Raw genomic sequence first — 21,214 nt, forward strand, 5'->3', positions numbered from 1 at the left:
CAGAGGGTGGTGGACATCTGGAATGTGCTTCCAGAGGGGGTGGTTGAGCAGAGTACGGTTTTGGATTTCAAAAAGGGATTAGATGAATTCCTGAAGGGTAAGGGAATTCAGGGGTACAATTAGAGGGTTACTATACAAGACAAAATGCTCTTGAGTAATAGATCACTACAGGTCATTGACCTGGGGTCCGCCGCGGGAGTGGACTGCTGGGCATGATGGACCTATGGTCTGACTCGGCAGAGGCCATGCTTATGTGCTTATGACAGAGTCCACTTTAATCGGGATGGAACCAGGCTGCTGGCGCTAACTTTAAAAAGGAGATAGAGCAGCTTTTAAACTAAGATGTGGGAGAAAGCCGACAGTCAAGTTTCAAGTTTATTAGTTTTTTTTATATACCGCCTATCAAGGTTATCTAAGCAGATGGTTCGGTGTGCAGTATCCTTGGATGATACTATTGAAACAAGATATTTAGGGAGTCCCAGTAGAGAAGTTCCAATAATGGTGAAAGAAAGCCAGGAGGGTTTAAGAGGATGGCAGAGTAAAAGACCCTATTTTCTCAGCAGCCTGTAGTCGCAAGGAAAAAAACAATTTAAAGTGTCTGTATGCAAATGCTAGAAGCCTAAAAAATAAAATAGGAGAGTTAGAGCATACAGTATAGCACTGAATGAAGAAATAGATATAATAGCTATCTCGGAGACCTGGTGGAAGGAGGACAATCAATGGGACACTGTGTTACCTGGGTACAAATTATATTGCAAGGATAGAGTGGATCAAATTGGAGAATTGAATCAAATAAAATAAACATTCTGCATGACATAGATAGCAGTGTGGAATCCTTATGGATAGAAATTCCATGTGTGAAGGGAAGGAATATAAAGGTTGGGTTATACTATCATCCCCCGGGACAAAATGAGCAGATAGATTGAGAAGAGTTTTGGTTCTACCCTGCTCATAGGTGTACTGAAATGATGATAATTGTACAAATATTTCTGATAAAATATTGTTTATTACAATTTAACAGACATCCTGTTTCAAGGCATTTATTTGTACAATGGAGGAACATAACAAGTCAGAGTGTAAATGCAACTTCCCTGACTTAACGCCCTCAAAATTCTGTTCTGCAAGGTTCACTTAAATATACCTAATACATGACGACATTTTACTGCCTGCATATAATTGGTCAAGAATACTTGATACCATATAAGGCGCTTACATGCATATTGGGGGAGTGTCTGTTCCCCTCACACAAGAATTCCTAAAAGTTACATTTTAATACTAATAAAGAAAGATACAGAAGAAACCAAGAAAAGGTATTACAATATATTTACAGAGGAAAAATTATCCATACACATAGCTTTAAATCATTTCTCCTTAAAAATCAAACTGTTGTTCCTATGTTATTGAATCACTTAAGAGCATGAACTAAAAATCCCGTGTCTTGGTGAAAGAGAAGGGGACTGGCCAATTCATAAGAATATAAGCAATGCCTCTGCTGGGTCAGACCTGAGGTCCATCGTGCCCAGCAGTCCGCTCACACGGGGGCCCAACAGGTCTAGGACCTGTGCAGTAATCCTCTATTTATACCCTTCTATCCCCTTTTCCTGCAGGAAATTGTCCAATCCTTTCTTAAACCCCAGTACCGTACTCTGCCCTTTTATGTCCTCTGGAAGCGCATTCCAGGTGTCCACCACACATTGGGTAAAGAAGAACTTTCTAGCATTTGTTTTGAATCTGTCCCCTTTCAACTTTTCCGAATGCCCTCTTGTTCTTTTATTTTTTGAAACTTTGAAGAATCTGTCCCTCTCTACTCTCTCTATGCCCTTCATGATCTTGTAAGTCTATATCATATCCCCTCTAAGTCTCCTCTTCTCCAAGGAAAAGAGACACAGTTTCTCCAACCTCTCAGCGTATGAAAAGTTTTCCATCCCTTTTATCAGACGTGTCGTTCTCCTCTGAACCCCCTCGAGTATCGCCATAACCTTCTTAAGGTACGGCGACCAATATTGGACGCAGTATTCCAGATGCGGGCGCACCATCGCCCGATACAACGGCAGGATAACTTCTTTCATCCTGGTTGTAATAACCCTTCTTGATTATACCTAGCATCCTATTCACTCTCTTAGCGGCCACTGCGCACTGTGCCATCGGCTTCATTGTCGTGTTCACCATTACCCCCAAGTCCCTTTCATGGATACTCTCATTCAATAACATCCCTCCCATCATATAGTTGTACCTTGGGTTTCTGCTTCCCACATGCAATACTTTACATTTTGTGACAATCCTACATCCCCAAGGCTTGTCACAAAGAGATATGGAAGGATTTACAAACCCCGATACAGAAGGGCTGACCAAGTCAGTGGCCGGGGGTGTAGGTCAGCTGACTATCCTGTAGATAGTGAGGAAATGGAAGTGGAACAGAAAAGCTGTGACTTCCCTGATATGGTCCCAAAGCCAGGCAGGAAAGTTCTGCCTTGTTACGATCCAGGTCCTGTTAGGCAGAAAGCAAAGCAGCAGGGTGCCTGGAGAGAAACGATTCAGGCAGAGGGAAGAAAACTCTCCCCCTTGCAGCTAAAGGGGAATGGTTTCTTCCCACATCTTAAACCGAGGCTCTGTAGTGAGCTAAGGGGAGCAGCAGGGACGGAGCAGGGAGAACCCAGCAGAGCCCTCGGGACAGGAGCAGTGCAGGGGCACGGAACCCAGCAGGAAGCTGAACTGACCTGGAAGCAGCCAGTGCCACTTGCTGAGTCTGATTGGGACATGAAGGAGGAACAGGTTGGGAACTATCCTTTATAATACTGTGTGCCTGAGCCTATGGTAATTGAAGAAAGCTATGCTCCATGTGAAACACATCCTGAGCAAATGGAAATTGCATAAGTGTTATGAGTTTAAAGGGGGAAAGGTTTCTGCAACTTGCTGTTCCACTGCTCATTAGGAAAAGTTATGTCTAAAGATATAATAGTAGAAACTGCCTGTGGTGTTTCTTGATGATAGGACTTGATAGAGCACAAGAGCTTATGTTTTGCCTAAACAAACCTGCACATGACTAAGCCAAACGCTGTGCAGAAAGACAGCCTGGTTTTTTCCCTGGTTTCAGGTTACCAAACCTCCATGCAGGCTGGCAACTGTTAATTGATCACTATAGCAACCAGTGAGAGGCAATGAGTGCTGCCTGCCTTTAAAGTTAAAACCCAAACGCTGGCTAAGGACTGCTTTATGATTGCTGGGTAAATACAGTCCCAGTTTATGGAGTATTTTCCAGCTTGACATTACCAGCTGTACTACATTAAAGCTGAAAGAATCGTTGAGGTTGATTGCAGTTGAACTTTTCAGTTATGAGACTCTGGTGAAGAGGACTGTTAAACTATGATTTATTTTGATGAAGCCCAGAGCACAACAAATTATGTTTGATTTGAAGAGTGCTTGTTTTGTGTATAAAGTTCATGCCACTGGTGGAACTGGGGTTGCTTGGGGCTGCCGAGGCCAGTGGCCTAAAAGTCTATAATTTGCATTGAAGCCATTCAGTCTACTGGAGTTTCTGTGGTAACCTAGGGATATCCTATGTGAAAGGTTGCCCTACTTCAAAGGGGCTCACGCCAAGGTTCAAGTCCTATGTCAATGCCTGGCTACCTAAAACCGCTCGGCCAAAGCGCAGGTTGTGACAATTTCTCAACGTTGAACTTCATCTGCCATCTCGTCGCCTATTCCCCTAGTTTGTTCAAGTCCCTTTACAATTCTTCGTGCTCCTCTTTAGTCTGAGCTCCATTAAATAGTTTGTTGTCGTCCACAAATTTTATTATCTTATACTTTGTCCCTGTTTCTACATCATTTATAAATATATTAAATAGCAGTGGCCTGAGCACCGAGCCCTATGGAACACCACTCGTGACCCTCCTCCAGGCCGAGTAGTAGCCCTTCACCCCTACCCTCTGTTTCCTACCCCCCAACCAGTTTCTGATCCATCTATGTACGTCTCCGTCCACCCCATGGTTCTTCAGTTTCCTGAGTAGACATTCATGAGGCACCTTGTCAAAGGCTTTTTGGAAATCCAGATATATGATGTCTATGGGGTCTCCTCTGTCCATCCATTTGTTAATTCCTACGAAGAAGTGCAATAAGTTAGTTAGGCATGATCTCCCCCTGCAGAAACCATGTTGGCTGGTTATCAGAAGTTCGTTGTTTTCTTTTATCAGTGCTTCCGCCATTTTCCCCGGAACCAAGATCAGACTCACCGGTCTGTAGTTTCCCGGGTAACCTCTTGATCCCCTTTTAAAGATGGGCGTAACGTTGGCTATCTTCCAATCCTCCGGGATCACGCCTGTTTTCAGAGATAGGTTGCAAATTTGCTGCAGTAGTTCTGCTATCTCTCCTTTAATTCCTTCAGAACCCTTGGATGGATTCCGTCTGGACCCGGGGATTTGTCAGTTTTTAGTTTTTCTATCTGCCTGCACACATCTTCAAGGCTCACTTCTATAGATGTTAATTTTTCTGCTTGATTTCCATTGAAGAATTGCTCAGGTTCCATTATGTTGTGTCTTCATTTGTAAATACAGACGAAAAGAACATGTTAAGTCTTTTCACGACTTCTTTCTCCTCCTTCACCACTCCCTTCCTGTCTCCGTCGTCCAGCGGTCCCACCTCCTCCCTAGCCAGCTGCTTCCCTTTAACATATCTAAAGAACGGTTTGAAATTTCGTGCTTCCCTGGCTAGCCTCTCTTCATACTCTTTTTTGGCTTTTCGAACCACATGGTGACATTCTTTTTGATACTTCCTATGCTTTTTCCAGTTACCCACAGTTTTGTTCTTTTTCCATTTCCTGAATGAATTTTTCTTATTGCCTATCGCTTCCTTCACTATTTTAGTTATCCACGCCGGGTCTTTTATTCAATTCTTTTTGCACCCCTTTCTGAATCTGGGGATGTACAGATTATGCGCCTCGCTCACTGTGTCCTTGAAAAAAGATCAGGCATGTTCTACTGTTTGCAATTTCTTGGAAGTGTTCCTAAGTTTCATCCTTACCATTTCCCTCATTTCTTCCTAGTTTCCTTTCCTGAAGTTGAAAGTTGTCGCTATGGTTCATAAGAACATAAGAACTGCCATCTCCGGATCAGACCCATGGTCCATCGAGTCCGGCGATCCGCACATGCGGAGGCCCAGTCAGGTATACAGTCAGGTTCTCTTTCCTTTCGGTATTCCTACTTCAACCTTGAACTTGATTATATTATGATCGCTGTTTCCCAACGGTCCCACTACTTCCACTTCCTTTGCAGGTCCCATTAACCCATTTAGGATTAGATCCAGAGTGGCATGTCCTCTCGTCGGTTCTCTAACAAGCTGCTCCATGAAGCAATCTTGTATAGCCTCCAGGAATTCTGTCTCCCTAGCGCATCTTGAGCTTCCAAGACTCCAGTCTAACCCGGGGTAATTGAAGTCTCCCATAATAACTGTATAACCGCCTTTGCTTTCTCGCTTCATCTCAGCTTCCATTTCTTTATCGATATATCCGGTTTGCCCAGGTGGACGATAGTATAGGCCCATCTTTATTTCAGGTCCTTTCCTACCCGGTATTTTAACCCATAGCGATTCCAACTTGTTGGTCATCTGTGCCGTGTCCATTATTGTCAATTGTATGCTTTCTTTTATGTATAGAGCTATTCCACCTCCTTTCTGTTCTGACCTGTCCTAGTGATAGAGCTTGTACCACGGCAGTGCTGTATCCCATTTGCTTTCCTCATTCCACCATGTTTCAGAGATTCCAATGATGTCTATGTCCTCTGCATTGGCCATGGCTTCTAGTTTCCCCATTTTGTTACTTAGGCTCCTTGCATTAGTATATATGCAATTTAGATCCTGGCATTTTGTTGTCTTCATTTCCTTTCCCTGTGCTTCGGTCTTTAGTGTCTTCTCTTTTGCTACAATCTTTCCAACTTCCTCTTCTGGGTTAGTTGACTCCTTTCATTTCTCCCTTGTTTCTTCCCAGCCTTGTTTCCCCTTAGTATTTTCACGGGATACCTTCTTCCGAATCGTCGACACTAAGTCTACTGTCGGCTTTCCCCTTCCTCTTAGTTTAAAGCCTGTTCTATTCCTCTCTTGACGTTGTTTGCTAGAAGTCTTGTTCCTGCTATGCTAGAAGTTCCTGCTATGCTAGAACCCTACGTTTTCCTATATAAATCCTCCAGTACAATTTTTAGAGGTTATTATATTTCAATCTGAACTCTTGAATATGAAAGTTCCTACTTTAATAGTTTACAAAAATTTAATTCATCGTATATGCATTTTGTATATCCGATTAGAATTTCTAACTTTACCCTGCAAAAAAGGAGAGGGAATCCCCCTCCCTTGGAATGTAATCTCTGTAGTAAGAAGAAAAGTCCATCTCTATAGCAACTAGGTCAAAAGCCAAACCTTATCTGTCACAGATCTTTGGAGACCAGACTGGGCACACATTGAAACAATGAAATTTCATAAAACTAAGCTACAGCCTGGGTTTATCTTCTCTGGTCTTCAACAGAGCGTATATATTAATTCTAGTGACCTGAGAGAAGGCCTACTCCTGTTTCCAGTGACCTCAGCAAAAAAACACATACTTAGGTCAATATATTATCCCGTATTTGTCTTATCTGGTTTATGTTCTGGCTTATCCAATTGTAGTTTTATATAGCCATTCATAAACCCTTCTCCTCTGCCCTTGGATTAGGTCCTTATCTTATAAATCAAATCCTTACTAGTAAATCCAGAGCAATGGGAGGAAAATATAATGGCTATTTTATTTTTCATGCTTGCCAATTCCACCATATATCTGTCCATTTTTAATAGGTTGCCATGCTCAGGTTCAAAAGGGCCAAATCATAGATAAAGAAATGTTTCAAGAGATTAGGAAAGCTAGAGAAATGGGCAACACTATAATAATGGATGATTTCAATTACCCCAACATTGACTGGTTAAATATTACATCGGGGAGTGCTAGGGAGGTAAAATTCCTAGATGTCATAAATAACTGCTTCTTGGAGCAACTGGTCCGGGAACTGACGGGGTGCTATTTTAGATTTGGTCCTTAGTGTAATGCAAGACATAGTATGGGAGTTAACTGTTTTGGGTCCGCTGGGAAACAGTGATCATAACGTGATTGAATTTGAGCTGATACCAGGAGTAACGTTGCAAAAGAAATCTACTGAAAGGGCGTTTAATTTTCAAAAGGGCGACTATGATAAAATGAGGAAAATGGTTAAAAAGAAGCTAAAAGGGGGGAGGAAGTGATGTCACCAGCACGAATGGACGCTTGCTAGGAGAACTCCATTCGGGCCCTGCGTGAAATCCCCTCATTGGCAGTGAAATTGCGCTTGTATTCTCTCCCGAAGTGTTCCAGCAGTACGGGAGAGTAGTGCTCAGGGTATGGCTACCCGAAAACAGCTTCCCGGAGAGAAAGTGGGGCAGCGCACTTTGGAGCAGACACTCAGCAGCCCCGCATGTAGCAGCACCGCAGTGGAGGATGGCGGCGGCTGAGCTGCGCTGTTGGTGGTGGACCCGACTTCCCCGGCGGCTCAGGGGATGGAACAGGTGACTTTGGAGCTGCTGACTAAGGCCGACATGCAGCGCTGGATCCAAGAGGTGAAATCTGAGATCACGGCAGTGGCGGTGTAGGTCCGGGAGACTGAGCAGGAATTAAGATCGGACTTCATTGAGGTGGGCTCTAGGATCGATGTTGTGGAGACTTTTTTAGGGTGATGGAACAATCGCGCACCAGACACCAGCACGCCGACAATCAAGCGCTGACAATTCGACGCAAGACATAAGCGCGCCGCGGGAAAACATAGTTTTAAAGAGCTCCGAAGGGGGGGTGTGGGGGAACCCCCCACTTTACTGCATACTGTTTTCTCTATAATGGAGGGTTCCAACCCCCAAATCCCCCCCAACAGCAGTGTGAACACTATGTAGTAAAGTGTGGGGGGGTTCCCCACTCATACCCCGCTTCGGAGCTCTTTAAAACTAAGTTTTCCCACGGCGCACTGGTGTCTTGCACTGAATTGTCAGCGCTCCATTGTTGGCGCGCTGGTGTCTCACGCGCGACTGACTATGAACCCTCATTTAGACTCCTGTGAGTAGAGTGTGACCGGAGTGTAGCAGAAATTGGAGGATACTGGAGCAGAGTACCAACTCCTATTGGACAAGTGGAGGATCTGGAGAACCGCACCCGTAGGAATAATTTGCAGGTGAGGGGCTTCCCGGAGGTACCTGAGTACAAAGATGTTAGATGCTGTGCTCGTCTGCTGTGCTGGCTGCTCCAGGATAACTCCTTAGATCTGGGTATCGAACAAGCACATTGGGCACTGGGCCCTCTGCTCTCTGAGCAGCCTAAGGATGTGGTGATTTGCTTGAGGAGCTTTGTGGTCAAGGAATGGGCCTTGAGGCGGGCCAGGGTTCTGGGAACAGTGACCTGGGAGGGCCATTGTCTGGAATTCTACCAAGACCTGGTAGCCAGTACTTTGCAGAAGCGGCGCTCTTTCCAGGAGGTCACTAAGGCTCTTCAGCGGGGCAATTTCCGCTACCGCTTGACTTATCCTTTTGGAGTGGTGATCACCATCAATGGGGTACATACCAGAGTTATCTCTGTGCGAGAGGCCAATGCCATGTTACAGAATGCTGGCATTGATGTGCTGGAGGCTTCGGGCCTAGAAATGGGGACGTATCACACACACACCAAGACTTGACCCCTCCTAGATAGCAGTGAGTGGAATGTGGAGCTCAGGGTGGCTATGGTGGACGTGGATAGGTGCCCCCCAGCGGCAGCTTCCACCTCCTCCGGACACACTTGAACTGGGAGTGGGGGGTGCCTGGCTGTTGGGGTGTGCTGCGGGTTTGTCGGCTTTGGTGGTGAAAGTGCGTCAAACACGGAATCATATCTTGGCTATTCGGGCTGCATCAGGGGAGCTTATTCATCAGGAAGATGATATCTGGGCTCACTTTGTGGAATATTATGGTCAGCTTTATACCCCAGAGGCGGAGGGTGCGCCTCTTGCTTGAGAGCGATATTTGGCTGCTGCGTTCATGCCCTGGATCATGGAGGCCGATGTAGAGGGCTTGGATAGGCCGATCACGGTTTTGGAGGTGGCTGGTGCTTTGCGTACCATGCATGTGGACAAATCTTCTGGGTTGGTTGGTTTTACTATTCAATACTACATACGTTTTCAGGAGTTGTTGTTACCCCCACTGTTAAGCTTTCTCAATTCTATGCAGGGGGGTAGTCAGTTGCCCTTCTTCATGTGTTTAGTGGGGGTTACTGTGTTAGCTAAGGAAAGGAAAGACCAAGCACAATGTGCATCCTACTTCCCGATACAAAAATTTTTACGAGGGTCTTAGCAGACTGCTTGATGAGTTGGATCCCGCGATTGATCTATTCTGATCAGATGGGATTTGTAGCGGGTCGGCAGGTGGGGGATAGTGTTAGGAGAGTGTATAATCTGTTGGAAAGTGCCCACATGAGTGATAGGGAAACTGTTTCTCTCCATTGATGCCGAGAAGGCTTTTGATAGGGTCTCCTGGCCCTTTTTATTTCAGGTCTTGGAAGCTGTAGGGTTAGAGCTGCATTTGCGGGAATGGATCCGTATTCTTTACACTAACCCGATGGGGTGTGTTAAGCTGAATGGGGGTACTCTGCTACCTTTCCCTTATCTCGGGGTACGTGGCAGGGGTGCCCCCTCTCTCCTATCTTGTTTGCATTGGTGGTGGAACCTCTTGCTCAGCGGGTTCGTAGTAACCCCAGCATTCGGGGTGTTCATACACCTACTGGGGAATATAAGGTGAATTTGTTTGCGGATGACATGCTTTTTATGGTAGAGGATCTGGAAAGCTCTCTGCTAGCGGTGTTGTCTGAGTTGGAGGGATTCGGGGCGGTTTCAGGTTTTAGGGTTAATGTGAGGAAATCGGAAGTGTTGAATGTGAATTTATCAGAGGCCAGAGTGGTAGTGCTTAGCAGTTTTCTTTTCGGTGGGTTAAGCATTCTATGCGGTATTTGGGGGTGTATTTTGGACCACCTGGCTCGAGTCTGTTCGATCTTAATTACGTTCCCTTGTTTTGTTGCATTCAGTTGGATTTGGAGAGGTGGGAAAGTCAATACTTTTGTTCTGGATCAAAGTCCAATTATCTCAGGGTCTGGGAAGTGCAACGCAGGGGTCCCTGCCACAGCAAGTAGCATACCACCTTTCACCGTATCCGGTATGCCCACAGCTCTTAGGTTGTTCTGGCGAGTTCTGTTTTCCTGATCTTCCACCCGCTCGTGTAATTGTTGGGCTGTACGTTCTAGTGCCTGCATGCAGGCCAAGAGCGAATCCGTGGTTGCCTCATGCTGCACAATATGCTCCAACAGCTGGAACACCCGATTGTTAAATGTGCTCAGGCCATCTTTTACCTCCTGGATACAGGCCTGTAGTCCAGACATTTAGTTATCCATTATGGCCATGAAGTGTTTTTTAAATTCTCCCACGGCACTGTAGGAGGCATACCAGACGGTTTCGCAGGAGGCCCATTGGCCAATGTCATCCTGGCTGCGGTTGAAGCAGAAGGAGCGAGATGACTTTTAGCTCCCTTGTGTATCAACACATTGGAATGGCGAGGTCGTCCCCCCAACCTTTAGCTGCAAATCGATACTTGTAAGAGGAAAACTAAGAAGGTAGGTTGGAGGGAAATGCCGATTTAGGAGAGCAGTTCCCGGAGCTGTTCCTCGGGGCGTCTTAATCTAAACATGTTCATCACGTGACCCCCCTCCCCCCCCAGGCCAGGATTTTATAGGCCTACATTTCCAGTACCTTCTTTCGATGAGAATCATGTTCATAGAAGTGCCTACATCCACTTCCAGTGTAAACTGTATGTGCCTCTATTTTATGATTGGTTTTTTTCAACCTTAAAAAGCTAAAATTAGCACACATATTGAAAAATACTGAGCTATCAGATTCTTCACTAGTGTGATTGATTTAATCATGCATGCCACCAGAGAAAGCAAAGTGACTTACAGTAGTCTTCAAAGATAATAGAATAAATCAGAAACATATCCCTCCATCTCAGAGAGCTGACTTCTGAATTTTGTAATAATCAGGGGCAACTCGGAGAGGTAGCAGCTGCATGGGAACTGTAAGAGCTATTCTATGTTGGCACTGTCAAATAATGCCACTTACTAGGAATGTTTGATTTGTACATCTGTCTACAGAGAACCCCATTACAGGTAAGCAATTTTACTTGTTTCCTTAGGGGATTTGAGTCTTGTGTGTCAGCTAATTCCTTTTATGCATACATTTAGCTAGTTAGCTTGAAGCTATCAAGTGATACTATCACTATAAAATAAATATAAAAATAATTATCTGTTAAAATGAAATGTTTTCTCAATTATTTCACAGAAGTTTTTTTTTTCTTTTTACTGTCTAAAGTTCCCTTTTATCAAGCCATGTTAGGGTTTTTTATTGCTGGCCACTGCAGTAAAAGCTCCAATGCTCATAGAATTCCTATGAGTATTGAAGCTTTTACCACAGAGGCCGGCAATGTAAGAAAAAAACCCTAACGCGGCTTGATAAAAGGGGGCCTAAGAGAGATGAATGTCTCAATGGTGTATGTAGGATAATAATGAGATTTGTTTGGAAGACCTGACATCAAAATAAGTCCTGAGTATTGTACAGCTTTATCTTTGGTGGAAAGTGGATCTAGAGTAGTGGATTTGCTAATAACATGAAACAAAATTTATCTTGTGTATAAATGTTCACAGTATAAAAGTTTTTGGACATTTTATAAAATTTTAATCCTCATATTAATTCTTATTTAATATTTCTAGTTATGCCATTCTTGCTTTCAAAACGGCCAATCAGGCACAACTGGCTGTGGAAGAAATGAATGGAAAAGAGGTTCATGGAAAATCCTTCAAAATTCATCACATAAAAGTTGCAAGAGAATCTATGTCTCCAGCTAACCAAGCTCTTTCAAATCTAACTTCTCCAGAATATTGTGTCACCTTTGGAAAAAACACTAAAGAAAATAGGCCCAGTTCTGCTCCTTGTCTCGCAACAGTGTTTAGCTCTAGCCAAGACCCTTTGCTAGCGGTCACACCAAACACTTTCCATTTTCCAGGGACAAACTTTATTCAATCATCCAATATGATAAAAAGGTCTACTACAGTCACTTCCACCTCTTCTGTTTCTGCTGTGGGAGCCTTCAATGCAGCTAATACTGTTCTGGGCTTATCCAATACTGCTTGTTCTTCTCCAAGCCCCTCCAATGTTACTGCTGCTGTCTTGGATCCCTCTAATGTAACCAATACTGCCTCAGCCCCCTTCAAGACAGGTGAGACTATATGTGCCATTTGTAAAGGATACATCTCTGCCTCAGTCTTCTCTACACCAAGAACCACTGCTTCTATAGCTACTAGCACTATCCTGAAACAACCTGGATCTAAATTTGACTTTGTTACTTATCAGGTAATGTAACTGCTGTTCTTTCATTGATGGAAATCCCATATGTTTGAAAAGTGTAAGGCTAATACTTATTGTTCTTTATGCTGATACTTGGAGGTTTGTACATATACTTTTGACTTAAAATACACAGCAGAGCCCTGAGCAGTGTTACTTTCCATGACAAATCCATTTTTAGAAACCATTCACAAAGAATTCCTTTGGGTTTCTACACATTATAAGTAATTGCAGATTACATACCACAGAATTATCCTTTAATTTTTTCAGAAAATTAAAGGAAGTAATGGTAAGCAGGAACTATAAGGTACATATATTGGGAACAATTTTCAAAGAAACTTCATGAGTAAATGGATATTTAATCCCAGTAAAAATCCTTTCAAATATTGCCCTGGGCCTTCAGCAGAGAAAAGTATTGGTGTGCTCACAGTGCTCATGATTTTCACTGTGGGGATAATAGGTGACCCAAGATTCTCTATTACATAAATTGTAATTGCATTCTTTGCACCCACCAAGCATGCAGGTTAAAGTTCAAAAGGAATAACACACTTTGTGTTTTCTCAACTTTGGAATGATCTTCCATTTCTTTTAAGGAGTTCTGGCTCACTTCAATTTTTTTGCAAATCTTTAAAAATTACTTTATTTGCTAAACACTTTGAAAATTAATTTCCCGGAATTTAGTCTCATTTTTTATGGTTTTTATTTAAGTTAATTATTGAAACCAAGTCGAGCTTTCTTAGAATAATGACTTGGTATATAAAGCCAAGTCATAGATTAGATTTGATTAGATTAGAAACACTTTGGAGCTACACAGTCTGTCTGAAAATGTCTCCCATTACATATTTGCAACAAACACAGGCTGTACAATACTTGTCTAAGCCAAACCTTAACATTATTAAAACGTGAGGAAAAGGACCTCAAACACCCAAACTACAGGTCACACCCCAAGTCTTACTGGAGTCATGGATATTATCATTGGTCCCAAAAACCTCACAAAAGACTTTTTAATTTTATTATTTAAATAACTTTTTTTTAAATTTTTCTTTATATTTAAACTGAGATAGTAAATGAAAAAAATATTGAACAGCAGAAACACTTAGCATTGAACGCATTTTAATAACATTAAGGTCTGGCTTAGACAAGTATTGTCCTGCCCATGTTTGTTGCAACTTTGTGCTCATTTGGTTGCGGACAGCATATTTAGCTTCCTTTTGGTTTGATTAGATTGGTTCTGCTCCCCATTATATTTTGAAAATATAGCTTCTGTGAAATCATAGGTTTAAAATGAGAATGAAGTAACAGTGATGTGACTATGCTGTGGAGGAGGAACACAGCAATAGCACTAGGGATGTAGAGGGGGAAGGGAGTGAGGAGGGAGAGGGAGGATAGCTTGTGGTGATGAAGGCAATGGATGCACTAGGGCAGTAGTTAACAGCACTGGACTGGTATGAGTAAAGCTGATTCTGAGGGCAGCATCTGGAAAGTGTCAAGTGGTATCACTGGAATGAGAGAGACCAGTGCTGGCAGCAAAATTGTTTAATCACTGTTCCTTTGTATTTGTTCCCATTTGGCTCATTTCCTCCCTTTTTTCCATCCCTCAGCAGATTTATCTCCTTTGCTCCATTGGCATCTTTAGTTTTTCTCTTTGATGTTACATTACATTACATTGATGTCTTCTATCCCGCCAATACCTTTCAGTTCTAGGCGGTTTACAAAAGAATTGGTTGATAAATAGAATATGCATTGGGATCTGGGGAAGAGTCAAGAAGGTTTAGTTAGATCATTTGACAAATTTCTTGAATTGAATGGTTTTCAATTCTTTCCTGAAGGTTTTGTAGTTGGGCGTCGTGGTCAGTTGGAGAGGTGGTTCCTGGTTAGGCGATTATTTAGATAGCTTGGTCCGTTTCCATTTCCATTTAAGGTTTTGAATAGGGTGCAGTAGAATGTGTTCTAGTCTTCCTTCCTCTTACCTCCCTGCACTCCAACCCCCCCTCCCCCCTCCCCCACACACACTCACTTTCCATTGTCTTCTCCTTTTAATGGCATATTTAACTGAGCCTTCTCTCTTGTTCCAGCAAGTTCATTACAATCTACACTGCATCAAGCAGGCAGGTGGGCTGTCATGAACATATGCTTCCATTTCTTCAGCTTTTCACCCCTATGAAGAAATGAGCATACATGTTCATGCTGGTTGACCTACATAACATCACTGACTGCCACAAAGTGAGCAGCTGGATTGGAGAAGAAATCTGAAAGCATAGCAAAGCTGAGAAATGTGAGCCAAGAGATTAGGTGTGTTGCACAGAGGGTACAACACACCTAATCTCCTAGACATGAAAGAAGAGAAACAGTAATTCTAAAGTTATTTGTTTAATAAGGAAGTATTCACTGCAGTGGGAGGAATAGGAGGTAAGGATAGCTCAAGAGAAAATGGTCTGAATCTTTTTCTGTTCTGTTCATGTTACATAGAAACATGATGGCAAATAAAAGTCTTATCCCAGGACAAGCAGACAGCATATTCTCACATGTGGGTCCATGGAGCTCCGGAGCCCTGGTACGAACAGCTGTACAAGTGCACTAGCACTGTAAGAACTTTAGAAAGTTTGTGACTGACCGCACCACGCATGAGCAAGTGCCTTCCCACCCAACGTATGCACGCAACTTCTCAGTTTTCCATGGAGCTAAGAAGTTGTGCTTTTTCAACGTTCTTTGTTTTAGCCTTTGCCTTCTCATTCATGCGTTTAATTTTTACTTATTTTTCTTTCCCGTTTTCGCCTTCAGGTGTTTTGATGCCAAGGCCCTCTTTCTCATCTGACTTTAGATTTGGCTGAGGTGGTTTTCCTGTCGATATCACATCTGTTAAAGGGTTTTAAAAAGAGTGGCTTGATCTGGAACATTGTATTGAGTCCTGTCAGCATTGTTCTATGCTTAAGAAGCACTCCTTTAAAAGCCGCATTCTACATTAGCAGAAATTGTTCGGTGCCAGCATGGACGGAGCAGAGGCATCGCATGCATTGACATCCAAGCCTTCAACGTTGAAGACACCAACGTCTGATGCACCTGCATCAGCTATGGTGTTGTAGGTTATTGCTCCTTCTGGTAAGCAAACTAAGAAGCCACCAGCTTCTCACAAGCCACTAAGGCAGGGGTGCCCAACGCGTCGATCGCGATCGACCGGTAGCTCAGGAAGGCAACGCGAGTAGATCGCAGAGCCCATCCCGGGCTCTGTGATAGACTCGTGTTGCCGTCCCGATCTACCGGGCCTATCAGCCTTCCTCTCCCCGACGTCAAAGACGCCGATGTCGGGCATTAGGCTGTTTTTGTCATTTCGGGGGGGAGGGGGGCGTGGTGGTGTGGCGGCGGCAGCAGCAACAGCCTGAAAAAGAAATCATCCTGGCCTGGGTCGGTGTCATACTCCGGAACTTCTACCTCTTCCAGCAGCCCTCTCCCTTCTACCTGCTTCCGGCCACACCCCCTGCTCCGCGGCTCTCTTGGTAACTCAGCAGCAGCGATCGACACAAGCTTCTGACATCGGGGCCTACCCTTTGCGAGTCCCGCTTGTTTCAACTTCCTTTTTCCACAAAGGCGGGACTCGTAGAGGGAAGGCCTCGATGTCGGCAGCTTGTCTTGATCACCGCTGCTGACGAGTTGCTTAAGAGAGCCGCGGAGCAGGGGGGTTTTGCCCGGTGCAGGTAGAAGGGAGAGGTCCAGATGTAGGACTCGTGGGTGAGGGAGCAGAAGAGAGAGGGGAGGGAAACAAAAGGAAATATTTCATACTGGGCTGGGCCGGAGTGGAGGGAGGGTGGAAAGATTCTGGCTACAGTGTGCATTAACAAAGGAAAAGGGGGGAAAGCTGAAAATGGAGATAGTGACACAAAGAAGAGAAAGAGTAAGCAGGACCTACTGAATAAGGATAGAGATACAGAGGGGACACGAAGAGGAGGTGAAATAGAGACATAGAAGTAATGCTGAAAAAGTGGGGGGGGGGAGATAAAGACATTGAAAGGGCAAATGGTGAACATGGGGTAAAGACAAGGACAGAGACAAATGAAGATTCTGAAAAAGTGGTGAGATAGGGATATAGGTGAGATGGACACAAAGAAGGGTGATGCTGGAAAATAGGTGGAATGGTAATTCTGTCAGACACAGAAGGGAAATGCTGGATCAAGGAGAGATGGAACTCAGGCTGGATGGAATGAGGAGAAATGCCTTGTTGGCCCGGAACTTCCTCTCCTACGTCAGAATTGACGTCAGGGAGCGGAATGCTGGTCAGCGCGACGCTTCTGCAGGGAAAGCTTGGGATGGCGGTGGCTTGGGGGCTGTTCCCCGATGGCGGTGGCAGCAAACCGAGTGGTTTGGGGAAGAGCATGGAGAAAGAAAGAAAGGGGGCAGACAGGGAGACAGAAAGAAGGGGGAACAGGGAGACAGAAAGAAAAAGTTGGAGGAGAGGAAACATACGGGAGGCTGAAAGAAAGGAAGAAAGATTGGATGCACAGTCAGAAGAAGAAAGTGCAACCAGAGACTCATGAAATCACCAAACAACAAAGGTAGGAAAAATGATTTTATTTTCAATTTAGTGATCAAAATGTGTCGGTTTTGAGAATTTATATCTGCTGTCTATATTTTGCACTATGGCTCCCTTTTACTAAACCGCAATAGCGTTTTTTAGCGCAGGGAGCCTATGAGCATTGAGAGCAGCACGAGGCATTCAGCGTAACTCCCTGTGCTAAAACCTACTATTGTGGTTTAGTAAAAAGGGAGGGGGTGTATTTGTCTATTTTTGTATTTTGTTACTGAGGTGACATTGCATATAGTCATCTGCCGTGACCTCTTTGAAAAAACTCGGAATATGAATAAGTAACATTTTCTCTGCCTTTCAGTGTGCTTTGTGTTTTTTTTAAAATTTTATTGTTGGTAGATCATTTTGACTTAGTCATTATAAAAGTAGCTCGCAAGCCCATAAAGTGTGGGCACCCCTGCACTAAGGCATTGAGTCCAATCATACCGGCCAAGCGAAGACCTTTAATGCGACTCATTTCCAAATTAAGGGGTGCATTGTCATCCGAGTCATCTTCTCCAAAATGAGCCACAGCACCTTTGGTACCGACAATAAAGCCACAGGTACTGGTGCTCACTTTACAAGAGAAGCTCAATGCTCTCTTTCATGCGGAGTATGGGGATATGTTTCAACACCACCTCCACCTGTACCTGCCCATCCTGAGTGTCACAATACGCGGGATGTGGGTACTGCCACTGCTTTATTGATGCATCGCCATGGATCTCAATGTAGATCATCATCTAGCCACTTTTCAAAGAATTAAGTATCCAGACACCGTTCCAGTTCGTCAAAACATCTTTCTCCTAAAAGTCCCACAAAACATACATGCACTGTATCACCGTCCTCATCGAATCGGTACCATCAGCAGCATCAATCTCCATTACTACTTGTGGACTCGGATATCATAGTAACATAGTAGATGAAGGCAGATAGTCTAGTCTGCCTAACCTGATTCAATCTAAAAAATTTTTTAGGGGGGGGTTCTTCTTCTTCTTAGCTATTTCTGAGCAAGAATCCAAAGCTCTATCTGGTACTGTTCTTAGGTTCCAACTACTGAAGTCTCCGTCAAAAGCTCACTCCAGTCCATCTACACCCTCCCAGCCATTGAAGCCCTACCCAGCCCATCCTCCACCAAATGGCCATATACAGACACAGTACTGGCCTTAGTTCTTCAATATTTACTATTATTTTCTGATTCTAGATCCTCTGTGTTCATCCCACACTTTTTTTGAACTCCGTCACCGTTATCATCTCCACCACCTTTCTCAGGAGCGCATTCCAGGCATCTACCACCCTCTCCATAAGGAAGAATTTCCTTCCATTGCTCTTGAGTCTACCACCCCTCAACCTCAAATTATGCCCTCTGGTTTTACTATTTTCCTTTCTCTGGAAAAGATTTTGTGTATTGATGCTTCTCCTTCAACTACAGAAGCCTATGACTCTCCAGAGGCACAATCTCCTCATAAGACTCCTCCTAGAGAGTCATCTCCTATGGAGCCACTTTCTTTTATTCGCTTCATTAGACAATTTGATAAGGACCTGTCTATCAAGCTTGAAGCAGATTCCAAATATACTGCTGAATTTATGGAGACTATGGACTATAAACATCCTCCTAAGAGTTTATCAAACTTCCTTTACATGACATCCTTAGAGAAACCATTCATAAAAATTGGGAGTCCCCTCTCTATGTTCCTGTTGCTTCTAGGAAATTGGACTCCCTCTACAGGATTATTCCCAGTCCAGGATTTGACAAACCTCAAAAAAATCTACTCTGTCCAAAGTATATGCATCAATAACGCCAGGCTGAGAAGGTCATACTATGGACAGGTTTGGTAGACATCTTTACTAAAATTCCATGTTGGCAAATTGTATCATCAATTATAACTTCTACTTCACATGTTACATGAAACACCTGCTTAAACAACTGCCTAAATTTCAGAAATATCTTCCATCTCACCAGAAGACAGAATTCCAATACATAGCTAGCACCCTTACCGAGTTAAGACAACACAATGTGCAGTCTGATTATCATACCTTTGAATTATCTTCCAGGGCTTCTTCTATGTCTGTAGCTATGGGGAGATTGGCATGGCTAAGAATTGCTGATATGGATGTTAACCTACAAGACCGGTTGGCCAATATTCCCTGTCTCGGAGATGGAACTTTTTGGGGACTCAATTGAGAATGCCATTCAAAAGCTCTCTGCCCTTGAGAAGTCTTGGGATTCTTTACTTAAACCTAAACCCAGGCCATTTAAGTCCTCTTCTTCCTACCAGAGGCATTTTACAACAAAGTCATCTCCTACTTCCAGACCACAGCAGAAGAAACAAAGGCAGCAATGCACTCAAAAACCTCAGGCGTCTGCTCCTAAATCTACTCAGTCTTTTTGACCAGTTACTTGAGAGTATAGTTTCAATCCCTCTGCGTCTGCCTCTCCCTCTGCCAATTTGAGGTGTTCTTCAACTTTATTTTCATCATTGGCAGTTGATCACCTCCGACTTCTGGGTTCTCAGTATCATTCGAGAGGGGTTACTCCCTTCATTTTGTTACCATCCCTCCAGATCATCCTCCAACAGAGTCTGCTTCAAACCCTCTCCAATCTTCCCTTCTTCTTCAGGAGATCGATTCTCTACTTTTTCTCAATGCCATCAAGAAGGTTCTTCTGGATCAACAGAACAAGGGGTTTTACTCCCATTACTTCCTTGTCCCAAAGAAGACAGGAGATCTTCAACCCATATTGGATCTCAGAGCCCATCAACAAATTTTTTGTCAAGGAGAAGTTTTGAATGTTATCCCTGGCAACTTTGTATCCCCTCTTGGATTGCAATGATTGGCTATGCTCTCTAGATCTCAAGGAAGCCTACACTCGCATTCCATTTCATCCAGCTTCCAGGAAGTTCCTCAGATTTCAAGTGCCACATCTCCACTATCAATACAAGGTTCTACCTTTCAGCTTGGCATTCTCTCCCAGGGTTTTCACCAAGTGCCTTGTGGTAATGGCAGTGGCCTTAAGGTCTCAGGGCCTTCAGGTTTTTCCCTATCTGAATGACTGGCTGATCAAGAATCCTTCGTCTCAAGGTGTGTTCTTAGCAACACATCAATCCATACTGTTTGTTCAGAATTTGGAGTTTGAGATCAACTTTCCCAAATCACAACTTCAACCATCTCAGAAGCTCCAGTTTATAGGAGCTCTGCTCGACACAATACAACTCAGGTTGTTTCTGCCTCAAGAGCATCAGGACACTCTTATCCAACTTTGTCATCAGGTTGTTCAGCTTTGATCACTCTCAGCAAGACGCATGATGGTTCTTCTGGGACACATGGCATGTACAGTTCACGTGACTCCTTTTGCCAGGCTTCGTTTGGATCCCTCAATGGTCTCTGGCATCCCAGTGGTCGCAAGCTCTCGACCCACTTTCGCAACACATTACAGTCACCCCATCTCTTCGACTATCACTGCAGTGGTGGATGCACTCTTCCAATCTTTCTAGAGGGCTGTTATTCCACACACCTCCTCATCAGAAAGTTCTCACGAAAGATTTGTCAACCTATGCTTGGGGAGCTCACCTGGGTGGCCTAAGCACTCAAGGCCTCTGGTCCACTAGAGATCAATGCCATCATATAAATTTGTACTCAGAGCGATTTATAATGCTCTCCAAGCTTTTCTGCATCTTCTACATGATCAGGTTCTCCTTGTCCATAAGGACAATCAGGTAGCCATGTACTATATAAGCAAGCAAGGAAGAACAGAGTCTCTCCATCTCTGTTAAGAAGCTCAAAAGATTTGGAATTGGGTGAACCCTCATAACTTCTTCCTAAAAACTGTTTACATTCAGGGGGAACAGAACTGCTTAGCGGACAAACTAAGCCGCATTCCTCAACCTCACAAATGGACACTGAACTCAGCAGCTATCATTCCTATCTTCACTCAATGGAGGACGCCTCAAATAGACCTGTTCGCATCTCCTCACAACCACAATTTGGAGCTTTTGATCCAGACTATATTCGCATCATCGCCTAGAACCGGATGCTTTTCTCCTGGATTGGACGCACAAGTTCTTCTATACGTTCCACCTATTCCTCTTGTTCTCAAGATGCTTGTCGAGCACAAACAGGAGTCTGCCACCATGATTCTGATGGCTCCTCAGTGGCCCAGACAACTACTTCAACTCATTGTCAAGGAGCCAATACCTCTGCCAATTTCTCCATCTCT

At 43.9% G+C, this 21,214-nt stretch overlaps 1 protein-coding gene across 1 annotated transcript in view; it reads left to right on the forward strand.

The window, feature by feature from the left end:
- RBM44 (RNA binding motif protein 44) overlaps window positions 1-21,214 on the forward strand; it is a 1,074,496-nt gene that overhangs the window by 901,739 nt on the left and 151,543 nt on the right. The window contains exon 7 of the mRNA XM_033944849.1: window positions 11,813-12,452. Within this exon, the coding sequence (XP_033800740.1) occupies window positions 11,813-12,452 (640 nt within the window). The remainder of the gene's footprint in view (window positions 1-11,812; window positions 12,453-21,214) is intronic.

Source organism: Geotrypetes seraphini, chromosome 5, assembly GCF_902459505.1.
Source record: "Geotrypetes seraphini chromosome 5, aGeoSer1.1, whole genome shotgun sequence".
Lineage (NCBI taxonomy): Eukaryota > Metazoa > Chordata > Amphibia > Gymnophiona > Dermophiidae > Geotrypetes > Geotrypetes seraphini.